General features: G+C 43.9%; 1 protein-coding gene across 1 annotated transcript; it reads left to right on the top strand.

Annotated features, from left to right (window-relative positions):
* The first annotated feature begins 6,888 nt into the window (after window positions 1-6,888).
* Window positions 6,889-7,995, top strand: GPR15 (G protein-coupled receptor 15). The gene has a single exon (XM_010147425.1). The coding sequence runs from the start codon at window positions 6,889-6,891 to the stop codon at window positions 7,993-7,995; it is 1,107 nt and encodes a 368-aa protein (XP_010145727.1).
* Window positions 7,996-13,297: the final 5,302 nt, after the last annotated feature.

The raw sequence follows: 13,297 nt of genomic DNA, 5'->3' as shown, positions 1-13,297 counted from the left end.
GGGCCGCGCGGTGCACCCTGGGGGATGCAGTCCTCCCGCGTCACGTGCCCCCGCCGTGCGGCCCGGGGGCTGCAGGCCCAGACATCCGGAGCTGGAGCAGCCTTGCTCCCCAGGCCCTCTGCCTGCTCCAACAGCCATGAGTCTTTACAGAAACACAAAAAAACACTTTGCGGACTCTCGTTTCAGCCGCTTCAATTATTTGGTCCCTCCCTGTGGCCGTAAGATTCATTCTTTTTCACTAGACTGCTCCTGAAAACGGTGTTGCCTTACCCTGACTGAATGGCTTGGACAAGGAAAAAAAACCCAGCCGCTGTCACCGTTACCAAAAACTTTAATCAAGAAAACTCTCCAAACCACACGACAGTTTAGAAAGCCGACACTGGTTTACTGCAGCGCCGGGTGCGTGGGGGATATCCCCTCCCAGCACGCACGCCTGACAGGGTTCTTGGTGCCTTATATACGCACAAAACTTTCGGGGTTAGTAATTTTCCAAGACCACCTCCCTTAAAATGATTGGTTAGTGCTTTACATACAATTATAATACTGCTGACACATCACTATTACGTTGCATAGGGGAAGGGTCTTCACCCGGGGAAGGATCTTTTCATCCTGTGGGTGTGATTTTTAGTATTATAATGAGGGTAGTTCAGCCTAAGGGCACACGGATCTTGAGTTTTCTTGCCAAGCTGGCATTTTACATAAAACATCCTCAAAACATCTTGATTAACTGTTTCTTCAAGGCCTACTTATTCCAGAATGTCCTTGATGGATGAATACTGTGTACCCTTCTGGTCACAAACGCAATTCAGTAACACCTTGCACAAGGCAAACACATCCGTGTCACGTTTCTGAGTTAACCCTCGACAGCTCCGCGCCCCAAACTGGACATTTCCCTCCACCCACAGCGGTACCATGCAAATTACAACACGGCTTGTAGAAGTGGTTAACAACTCCTGTGCCGAGAGACTACCACACCCAGTTTTTGATTTTACCAACCTTCAAAGCAGCGAACAAACACTCAGAAAAAGCAGAATCATATCCCAGGTTTTCACATCTCTCAGGACTTCTGGGGAACAATCCCATCCAACTCCTCTCCCAGTGCAGCCAGGAAGATTTGTGTAAAGAGGTGACCAGCTAGGATGGCAAAGGTGAAAGCAGTGATGTAAGAAACTTCTCCTGACTTGCTGCAACAATTTTTTTTTTAATTATTTAAGAAATAATTAAAATCTATTTTTAATTAAGAAACCTCTGCCTATATGCTCCACCTTTCCAGATCATGGAACCGTCTTACCAACACCTGATAATTTAACTGTCTGCAAGGACGCATTTTGGGGTCTGACTGGGATTTATGCTAGATCAGAATATTCAACATCTTTATCGATGGCCTGGAAGAAAGTGGAGTATCACTGATAAACTTCACAGATGACACGAGGGAGGGTAAATAATGAAATGGAGGAAGCACTGGTACAGGGTGACCTGGTCGTTTGGTCGCCGGGGTCAAGCAAACATTAATTTCAATAAGGTCACTGATGAGCTCATTCATTTAAGTGCAAAGAGTGGAGGCTATACTTACCTGACATAAAACTTTATCCTGGGAAGCACAGCATGAAAAGGACAAGTGGGTTATGGTGGTTTATCAACTGCCAAGACAATTCTTTGGCCAAAAATCCCAACTTTCCTGCAACGTCAGATGTATATACAGAAATCACAAGGAGGAAAGAAGTTGTATCACATCTAGAGTTGCTGCTGGCTGCTGAAATAGCGTGTCTAGTTTTGACACGTTCGTAGAGAGAAACCTGAAAAGGGACATGAAAATCACTGAGCAATTAGAAAACCTCCCTCAGTGAAATACATCACAGGTGGTCAATTTACTGAAGAGAGACCTAAGGAGTTGCAAGATCATAAAGTACATGTAACGGAAACAGGGAACAAAAATATCGTCAATAGCTTTTCCAGTACACCTGGCAAAACTATCAGAAATTGAAGCTAGAAAAAGTTAAAAGAAAAAACAAACAAACAAACACCTCTGTATTCTAAGGCATGGGATAAGGAGAATTGGAATTGCAGGGAATTACCTAAAACTGGCAAGTCTGTATGTTTTCCCCCTAGAAGATCTAATCTGTAAAAAAGAGAATCCATTCTGGAAAATTTTGCAGCCATTTCTTCTTCCACTATTGAATTAGACCACAGTGGCCTCTTCTCCATACAGTGCCCTGATCAATACCATGTGTGCAGCTGCTCAAAAACAGCCAGAGGGAAGAGATGTGTTTTCAATTTATTTATTTAATTTCAAATACTCTCTACAGATTCCACCTGGATTTTTTTTTTTTCTTCGTGGAAAAATACCCCTCCATATAATAAGAGTAACCCAACAAAAACGTTGCAAGGAGCATTTGGGAAGGTTTTCAAAGTAATAGTTTGCTTTACTATGCAGAAACTGTGGCAGCTTGCACATGAAAGCACAAAGAGAATAATGCTGATAGCTACAGCTTACAGATGAGGCTTGGAGCAACCTGGTCTAGTGGAAGGTGCATGGCAGGGGCGTTGGAACTGGATGGTCTGTAAGGTCCCTTCCAACCCAAACCATTCTGTGATTTATACAGTCTCACTGTTTTTATTTCTGCTTTCTGTGGTTTTCCATCCATGGCACAGAACAGAGTAGGCTCAGAAAACCCTACCATCATAGTAATTTTCACAGAGAGAGACGACCTTCTAGAATTGCTTCTTCCAAATACAATGAATAGCACAGGTTCACTTTAATGATACCCAATTGTCCTCTGAGTCAGTGGTCTCCAATCCTTTTCATCATGCACCCCATCAGTAAAAACGTTTTGAGCATGCACCCCTGTTATGTGTATATAATTGTTAAATGATACACAGGTACTACCGTCCTAATACATTTTGTGCATTATAAGCCATACACAAAGATATATATCAAAAAAGGATGAGATAGAGGACATAAACACTATTTTTAAAATACTTTCCTTATTAAGTGTACAAAAACTACTTTTTTCCTGCACCCCACCTGGAGATCACTGCTCTCGATACAAAACTATTTCAGCCTATCCCAATGCATTGTGTCCGTGCCCACAATTGTACCTGAATCAGTCCTACCCTCTCCCCTCTTTGTTCAGGGGTGAAACCTGTTGGTTAGCATTCATCTGGTTACCCCTCAGCCTGCCTTCACATAGGTTATAGCATAGTAGGGCAGTTTCAGCCCATTTGTTGGGGTTTTTCTGGTTGTTTTTTTTAATTAGGTCTGCAAATCTCTATTCCTTACAGAAGGTCTTTGAAGCACAATCATTTAGAAACTACTACACTTTCTTTTACAGCCAAATGAATCTCTGTTCCTTCTCAGCATTTATCATCATTAATAATTTACAGATACGTAGCTTATTTTATCTAGATGGCTGTGTTTATATAAAAGTACGTGTACAAGTTGAAATAAACCCACATTTAAATTATCAGTAAAACAGAAAATGTAAGAAAATTGGAAAAGCAAAACACACACCTTGCCACCAGAAATGTTTCCACTGCAGAACTGTATAAGGGGAGCGTGTGCGTAGCAAAGTCAATCAACAAACCCGTGTACTTCCTGTGCAGACTGTTGGGCTGCACACCTCTCTTTTACTGATTCTGCCATGAAATTAGAAGGCTAAAGCATTACAGGACTGTGAACAAAGGCGTGAAATCTTCTCCCTTGCTACTGTCGGAAAAACCTCAGTGTTTCCCACGAGGAAGATCTAAGGAACGGTACAAACACTGACAGGACAAACCTCACAAGTGCATGTTAGAAAAGCACCAGATAAACACACGCTTTCCAGCTGAACTGGCCAAATTCACGGCCACCACCACGGTCATGAGCGAGCGGTTGCCAAAGCTTTAGGTTCACTCTCGGGTTCAAAACTACTCAGCACCCCGCCGCCCCATTTTTTCCAACTGCCTCAGGAGAGCTGCGTCAAAGGGCTGGACAAGATGGGTACCCCCAGTGGAAGAACGTATACCCAAGCCAAGCCAGTAGTTGTTGCTACAGCAGGAAATTTTGCTTGGGAAAAGGGTTTACATCTGTCTGGAGAGGTCTGGGAGGAGGAAAGTGCTGGGGAAATCTAGGTGGGGCGTGAGGAGAGGGTAGAAGCTGTCCTTCTGGTGTCAAAACATCTCGCTACATCAACTGGATCTTGGTACATCACATGCTAAGCTTTCTGGAATATCTATGCAGAAGTCTTACGAGGGGAATTTCTGTGTGCTGAGGATTTGTGAGAGCTTGGCTCTTCCCCAGGGAAATGCGCTCCAGGAAGAGTCAGACCCTATATGACGCCTTAAGTGAATCAATGCCACATAAAAAACCCCACAAACTTACCAACTACCTACAAATACGCCTGCTGCTGCTTCACTTGGGCAGTCCGAGATCGCTTCATTGTCCATGACAGTGCTTCATACTGTCTTTGCACATCATCTGTGCAGGTAAGGAAGAGTCACGCCTGTAACACGGCAGCACACGGTGACATTCGCATGTCCCTTTAGAGCATTCAAGAAATACAGGGTATACTCAAGAGAACAGAGTAGATCCCTGTTGGAAAATGTTTACTACCTAATATGTTATTAAGTAAGGCTATTAAACTACAGGGAGATAACAAAGTGAGGAATCGCAAACACAAGAATACATGGACATACCCTCATCTTTATGGTGCCATTAAGCTTTGTTAAAATTTACTCACTTTTTTTGTCTGCTCTGGGACGGAGAGGGAGTGAATTTCACGGAGTATGTAGTGGTGTGAGATGGGGGGAGAGAAGTTTGTGCCTGATTTCTAAACCAAATGCACATAAGCTGTTAGGATCTAAGTGCAGAGTAAAATAACATGTAGGGCCATGACTGCGAGAGAGGCAGCATTGTTATATCGCAGACCATAGGGTTCAGCTCATCTTTCACCCTGGTACTGATGGAAAGAGGATGCCTCTGTTTCCCTGTGCTTCTTGGAAGAAAAAAGCTGAAACACATTCCTTGAAGCAGAAATAAGCAAAGATGACACCAAACTGACCTCTGCACTGAATCCATGAAAAATAATTTCTGTAAGCTGTAAGGTATCTGGCCACTTTTACACAACTCTCAGCTGAAAATTACGTGTATTTTCTGTAATCTTCAGTTGGCAAGATGTCTTGTAGCCTGTGCTTCCTTACAGGTTCACACTTAACGTCTGTGGCAATACAAATTGGCAGTCTAAGCCTGGGTGATTTTACACACACTGGTCTTTTTTCAGTTTGATATGGCTGAATTACATTCATTGAGATAATTAAATCCTTACACATTCCATGCAAAACAGTCAGCCTGAGTCCACTAGCACCCTATTGATAGGAAAGCAGCTGTATCTTACTAGCTCCTTATTAGACATCAGTGTATCTACGTAAGGGACAGTGCCCACCTAAATACCCTTGATCCAGCAGCCAGTCATTTAATAGCAGCTGGCTGCTATTCCAGGTGCCTGGAAGTCTACCAGGTACCGGACGCACAGCAGCACACAACCTGCGCACCAGCAAAATGAATCTGAGGGCATCCAGATGGCACTGGATGGGACAAATTTGCTGTCCATGTGATTTGGTGTTGCTTTCTGCCTGTGGAGACATACATCTATCTGCCTGGGGCTCGAGCATGCTCCAGTAAGCCGCTGGCTTAAAGCTTTGAGAATCCCGAAGGCGCACCTGGTCTGTGAATACGCAGGTGGGAGGGAGGGGAAGGACAAGAATTTACCCGCAGAAGAGAGGAAGGATGATGGAGACCAGTAGTAGAAGTTTCAAATTAGTATGCACTGACAAAGCTGTAATGAATTCAGTCGTTTAAAAAGTGAGAGATTTAATTCGATTTATGCAACACCGAAAGGGCCATCTGTAAGGGAAATCACGGCTGGAGTGACCTTGATATTGCGAATGAAAGACGAAGGAAATCAGAGCTCTTTAAGAGAAGTGAGCACTGTATGTAACAACAGCCCAAGATCCACGCAGGCTGCACGGTCAGGAGAAGGAACAAACTGCTCCTCTGGAGACCAGGACTGTGGTCAGTCAGTCAGGAAGCCTTTGTGGAGATAGAAACATCAAGTCAAGGTTGAAATTGCAGAAAAATATATGACGCACTGGAAAACTGCCCTCTAAGTTTCAAATACCTTCATAAAGCTGGGTGCGGGGACGGGCTGCAGGGCAGGGGCGGGGGGGGGACACTGACAGAGCAGTAGGGAGCCTGGGACTGATACAGAACAACCAACTGGAGGACAGAATGGAGATGGTAGTTTTAAATGTTTTCCCTCTAAATATTTTCGTATGAGAGAATTACTCTCAACAGAAAACAACCACCACAAACGGGGGAAGAAAGTAAAAAACTACAAGCCTCAGAAAAGTTGAACTTTCCCTGAAAAGCAATTTATACAAAATGTTTCGAGTCAAGATAAAGAATGTGGGACCTGAATTCACCATTCGGTGACACTTCTGAGCTGGTACAATCTTGAATCTCTGCAAACAGCAATATCCTGTTCTAAAAAAGTTCAGAAACCTGCAAACTACCTTCCCTCCCCCCAAAATAAAAGCAAAACCCAGACCTGGTTCACTTATACAGGCAAATGCAAAATGAAGATAAAATCAGTAAAACTAAACCTGATTTAAAAAAAAAAAAAAGCTAACCAAAAAAGCAAGTGTTTATTTTGAAGACAGGGTTTTGACTAATCAAGAGACTCTCATCACTTGTCCGTTACCTACGCGATTGGCTAAAAGTGTATATAGATTACTCCCCCCAAAACCACTTTTCTCCTCCTCCCACTCCTCCCCCCTCACTTGCTAACATGTTTTTAAAGAAGACCTTGAGGGGAAGGGTAGGGGGAGCTCAGAGCCTTTCTCAGAGCGGGGATGAGGACAGCTTGGCCAGAAATGGAACTCACCCAGCTTTCGCCTGTGACTACAGTCACTTTTAACTATGACTACTACTACGATGACAACTGCCAGTACCAGTATCTGCAACATATGTCTACTTTCCTCCCTATCCTGTACGCTGCTGTGTTCCTGGTGGGCATCGTCGGCAACTCCATCCTAATAGTAGCCTTGGCCTTCAAGCAACGGGTCCAGAGGCTGATCGATGTCTTTATCATCAACTTGGCTGTGTCTGACTTCATCTTCCTCATCACGCTGCCGTTCTGGGTGGACAAGGAGGCGTCGGACGGGAGCTGGAGGGTAGGATCTTTCCTCTGTAAAGCTAGTTCCTATGTCATCTCAGTCAACATGTACTGCAGCATCCTCCTCCTCACTTGTATGAGTGCTGACCGGTACCTTGCTATCATGCATCCCTCTGTCGCTAGACGGGTCAGAACAAGATCCTATTCCAGCGGACTCTGCATCTGTGTCTGGTTATTATCCTGCTGCTTAGGGATGCCAACCCTTTTGTCCAGAGAACTGAAGAAGCAGTATGGAAAGACTTACTGCACGGACAAAGCTGTGACAGAAGCCAAACAGATCATGTCGCTGATGCTTTTAATCCTGGCCTTCTTCTTCCCACTGTTGAGTATCTTAACCTTTTACTACTCCATCACCCGGAGACTCTGTGTGCATTACCAGAGAGCTGGGAAACACGACAAGAAACTGAGAAAATCCATCAAGATTGTTTTCATTGTTGTGGCGGCTTTTGTTATCTCCTGGGTTCCCTTCAATCTTTTCAAGCTTATGGCCATCCTTTTGGGACTCCTGAAGCAGCCCAACTGTTTCCCCAACATGGTTGCCCAGCTGGGCATGAAGGTGAGCAGCCCTTTCGCTTTTGCCAATAGCTGTGCCAACCCTTTCATCTACTACTGCTTTGACAACTACATCCGCAGAGCCATGCTCCGGTGCCTGTGCCCACGGGTGAAAATCAGCACCAGTGGCAACAACTCCGATACCCTGGACACCCGCCTGAGCCACTCCTTATCCAATTTTGCTGTGGGGGAGCATGCCGCTAGGAAGAGGAAGCGCTCTGTGTCCCTCTGACTGGAAGCCAGGACCTCAGAGGAAGGAACTTCTCTCTCCAAGAACGGCAGGAAAAGAGCGAAGCGAGAGAAGCTGGGAAAAAAAGAAGCGAGTGACAGAGGTGCGAGTGTAATGCAGCCAGCAGTTTGGGTTGGAGGAACGCTGCTTCCCTTTAAACGCGGAGAAATGGAATAGGAAACCTTAACCACAGAATTACAGTTCCCCACGATCGCTGTGTCACTGCACAGCGTACATCTGAAACCATCGCGCTGAAAAGTATCCACAAGCGCTTGCACTGGAACCCCGGTACTGCAGAAACTCAGATGCAGACAGGCTTTATTCTGCACAGAGCAAGAAAAACAACACCACAGAAAGTGTTTCTTCTCTGTGGTTCCCAGCTTACCCACAAACATGTCGCAATGTGATCGATTCTGGTTTTTTGGAGGTTTTCTGAATGTAGAAATCCAACGTTTTAATGAATTTGTGTGTTACCGGTTCTCGTCACTTGAGTCTTGTGCACTTTCCTTTAAGTCTCAGCTTCTTGATTGTGGCATTAAATCTTAGTTTTAATTTCCATAATTAAAGTAAGTTCTAGCCCATGTGATTTCAGAAAAGAAGGTAATTTGGAGGCAGATAAACCCAAAGACAATCAAAAGAAATCCTGCATTTAACCTTTTTCCTAAAGGAAAAAAACCCACAAAGCCCACTCATGCTTTTTAAGACTTTTTTGGGATCTGAGACAATTTCTGACAGCTTCGGTTGTCCTGTAATTGTATGACATTTTGGGCCATTCATAGTCCAGGTCCGCTTTGTTTAGCTGCAACCAGTTTATGTGAAGACACATGTAGTGAGGCTACTTCCTCCTACTGAGTCACAGCCAGATGCCAATGTGCCCAAATGGGAAGGCTGGCCAGAGTTTCACAAGCAAAGTTGGAGTGAGAAGCACGGAGAATCGTGGAGAATGCTGAGAAACCTTGCATGCAGGGATGCTCGCAGAAAGGATTTCAAAGGACCACTGTTACAGTTCATTTACAGAGTTGAACTCTGTAAAGAAAACAGCTCGATAAAGCTGGCTCATTCCTATTCTATTCTATCCAGCAATTTTTGGGAAATGCAGACATTTAATGCTGTGGGGAAGACACCACTCGCCCAACTGGTGTCAAGTCTGACAGCAAACGGAGCAGGGGAACGGAACGCTCCCTACCTTTACCAGTTGTAGTACCTCCCTAGATTCACAAGCTGAACAAATGTGGAGCAAGGAGTTAAGTAGCTCATCGGAAAACTGGGACTGGACTATTATAAAGCTGATTACATCTATTTTATCAAATCATTCTTATTCCTCTAAATGCCCATGATTGACGTAAATGTTTGCTTAAAACAAAGAAACCAGGGTACCATGTTTTGAAGTGCACAGTTAAGAATAAAACTTCCAACAGCACTGGGATACCTTGGCTGTGCTGTAGTATCTCATACTCTGTTGTCTCTCATGTTAAATGCTTAGCTTGATATAATACTGCCTGTCATAAATATAATAAATCAGTATCATGAAGCATCCAGGATGTGTAACGTGACTGAGTCAAAAGACTGTTAGAAATTTTCCTTTTATATTTCCTGATTTTTAAAGATTTTTATCTCTCCTCTCTTTTGCACTCAGCCTTTGAAACTATTGAACTAGCTTTCACCAAACCCACAAAGGTGTTGACAAAGACAGAAGTCATCACTAAGTGATAAAACAAAATACATGGCAACCAACCTTGAATTGCAGCAAGTAAAATATTTTCAGTGGTACTTACAGCCCCAGAAACAAATTCAACTCTGCCAGTGAAAAGACAGAGTCAGGAAATACGCATCTTTGGGTCTACTTTTTAGGAAGTGAAATGAGCTGGTAAGAACCTGCACGCATCTGCCGCCCAGCAAAACCCGTACGATGCTACAGGGCAGCAGTGTTTCGAGGTAAGTTTTCAAGAGTTTGGTTCTGTGTTCCCTTCTCCCAGCGTCGCCAGAGAAGAAACAAGCTGACAAATCCATACTGTAACTGACCACAGCCACTTGGAGATGAGCCGCTCAAACCAAAAGATTTGCAGCAATAGCTCCTGGATCCTTGATCACCAGCGACATTTTGTTGAGGCTAAGAATTGTTTTCTAGGCAATGAGATGCAGGAGATTACTCCCAGAGTAACAGTGAGGCACTTTACAAACCTATGGAAAGTTGCTTTTACTTGAACTCGGGAGTGGTCCAGCTAAAGAGAGTGACCGCCTCCCGTGTGAGGGCACAGCAGAGTTTCAGGGTGAATTGTTACACCCATGCAGACCCGCTAAAAGGCTTCAGAGGGAAGAGAGCTACACCAGCTAACATAAATCATGAGAAACAGAGAGAAATGGGCCAAGACCTGACTCAAGCCTGTGCAGCAAGGGAAGAAATGTGTGAACGGCACGACAGAAGAGGCATCCATCTGATGCAAGTGTGATTGCATTCGCTACAGCTTTTCCTTTTGCACCTCTCTGTTTTCTAAATATATGTAAATGGGGACGAGAATTTTGGGTGTTACACATCAACCCTGGAATTTGCGGTTTTTTACTGAGCCTCGTGGTCATGCCGTTTAATGTAGGCCCATGTACCCTCCCCCACGGGCAGTGCAAAGCAGAACCCAAGGCATGGATGTTTTGCCCAACTGTTCTCTACGGTACCCGCAGGCTAACAGAGCAAGCCCTCAGTGACTTGAGCCGGGGGAGAGCACAAAGGAAGCATCACAGAGACACACAGTTGCTTTTTGCTCTACCCTCCCACCACTGCATGCTTTTTTTTTTCCTTCACCACTAACCTCTTCTGACAGATTTTGTTTGTCTTCCTCCACGTGACAGACTTTTCTCCCCACACCTAACGGCCAAACTCCTTTTTCAGGGTTACAAATGCATTAAGAGCATCAACCCCGTTTTCAGACCCTCCAGTGATTGAAAAGCAGAACAGCGCCAGTTCAAATTTTGATCTTATTTGCAGTGACCCTCAAAAACTGTCCCAGCAGTCCTCCCTCTGCCTTTACTGGTACATAACAAGAGATTTCTTGGTTTAATTACAAAAAGAAGCCTGAGGCTTGCATTTCGACTGAGCTGTGACTTTTTATTTTACAGAAAAAATTCACATCTTGTTTTAAAGAAGGTTTTCCTAGTAAGTCAGACCCATTCGTTATTTCCACAATCGCCACCCAGAGCAAAACAGTGGGTTTGGAATATCACCAATCTGCAAGACTTCAAACAATTTTAAGTTAGGGCTCCCACCCATTTTTTTTTTAAAATGTTTAAAACTACCGTATCAAAATGGCACAATGACCAATCTACCAAGATCTCCTTCCGCTGCCTAAAGCTTTAGCATTGGCACCTGGAAAAAAACCCCAAATAAACCAGCTAAAGATTGCCAGGCTTGAAGAGAATCACACCCAAACGCCACAGCAAATCCTCCGCAGGAGCAAAAAAAGAGTACACAAAAGGCAACTGATTCAACACAGCAAAATGCTGGACCCTTTCAGGCTTCCATCCAAAAGACCGTCCCTCATCAAGGTGCTTATTTTACTCTTGTAATATGAAATTTTCACAACAGTGTAAACATTATTTTCAATTATTTCTTTCAAAGAAAAGGCAATCTATGTTTGAACAAACTTACTTCTGGAATTTTGACTATTTCATACTGATATCCATTTGTCAGCACTAATAACAGCTTTGGATGATACCAAAATTATTGTCTTTTTAAGTATTTAACCTGGTAGATGTGAGCAATGTAAACAAATGCCTATTTTATCCATGTTAAAAGAACTTAAAGACTGTAAAAGTTGTTTGCTGTGTGATATGTATATGGTGCAATCCTGATATGACACCTGTCAAAGATCTTGGTAAATAATCTGGACTGGTTTTCCACCCACTTTTATTGTTTTAAAATAAATCCAATGTGATTGCAGCTAAAAAATATAGGTTGGGTTTTTTTGTAATCTAACTTCTTTCATTGTCATGAAAAGCTAGCAAAGCATTACTAGAGTATCTGTCAGCAGATTCAGATGGGAACATTCATCTGCCCATCCCACAAACCTTTTCATGATTTCAGAGATGCTTTTGTACCGCCTTTGAACAAAATCAAGCACTTCTGAGGTTTTTCACCAAAACGACGACACCACCAGCACCACCCCCACCAATCGAGGGGTTGGTGCAGCGTCCTGAGATGTGCACAATCACAGGTGAAGCGCCTCTCCTTCTTGATACAAATCAGGACCTGGTTAGATGCATCTCTTGGTTTCCATCTTGGCTTCAATGAATCAGCAGGTTTCAGAAATAATTTCATCTCAACACAAAGAAAAATTATACCCAGAGAGATGTTTACTTAAATGAGCAAAGAACATTTGCAACCTTTGTTTCAGCACCAGAGATGCTAACACTGACATCTGCGCCGCTGCTGAGCCGCACGATGAGTTGCAGAAGACAGGAGAAAGTAACACAGAGCGTAGCTTCCGATCCAAAATGACCAGGGCCCAACTTACTGCCCCCGAACAAGTGGTGTGGTCACTGCACTGGACTGACCCTCCACGAGCACTATGGTAAAGGCTGGCTCTTGAGGCTAAGAGGAACACTTCCACTACGGAGCATCAAGATCTCATGTGCAGCTCCTTGTCCTGGCTCTGTCAGACCAGTGGGATGAAAAGCCCCTCACAGCGTGTCTGTGCCTCCGGTTTCAAACAGGCTGAATTACAATAGGAGCATTTCCTGACCTGCAGAGATGTTGTGAGATGGTTTGCTGCCTGCTGCACAGGAACAGTAGGGCTGTGGAGAAGTGGGGTTTTTCAGGTGCTTGTAAGACATACAGTACAAAGAGATGTCAACTCACGATGGGGACACCTTTAGCAGCTACACGCTACCGGAATGCTAATTTGTTATCCCTGTACAATCACTTATATTCCTGAGGTCAACACGGACTTGTGAGTAAATCTGCCAGGTGCAAGCACAAATCATTACATGTCCCAAAATTTCTAACTGAAAGCCAGTTCCAGTTCTTTTCTTGTTCACAAGGCTTCTTCCAGTTAAGGAGCACATATTGTGGCAAGTGAAGAACAGGAAGCACTGACCAAAAATGGCCTAAAGACAATCCTGCAATGGGAAATCTATCCACTCCGGCTATTTACCAAATATGTCAGTGTTCAGCATGTCACCAAAGAAAGGGAGATCAGTTCATGATAAGCAACAAAGAAGGAGCTACCTAAATTCACAACGGACGGAAACGTGCACTGACGATGCACTAAATGGACTCTAATTATGATGCTAACAAATGTCACACGTGGAAGTG

Source organism: Eurypyga helias, unplaced genomic scaffold, assembly GCF_000690775.1.
Source record: "Eurypyga helias isolate BGI_N326 unplaced genomic scaffold, ASM69077v1 scaffold6590, whole genome shotgun sequence".
NCBI lineage: Eukaryota > Metazoa > Chordata > Aves > Eurypygiformes > Eurypygidae > Eurypyga > Eurypyga helias.
The sequence above is the reverse complement of the archived record's forward strand: the minus strand, read 5'-3'. Positions and strand labels throughout refer to the sequence as shown.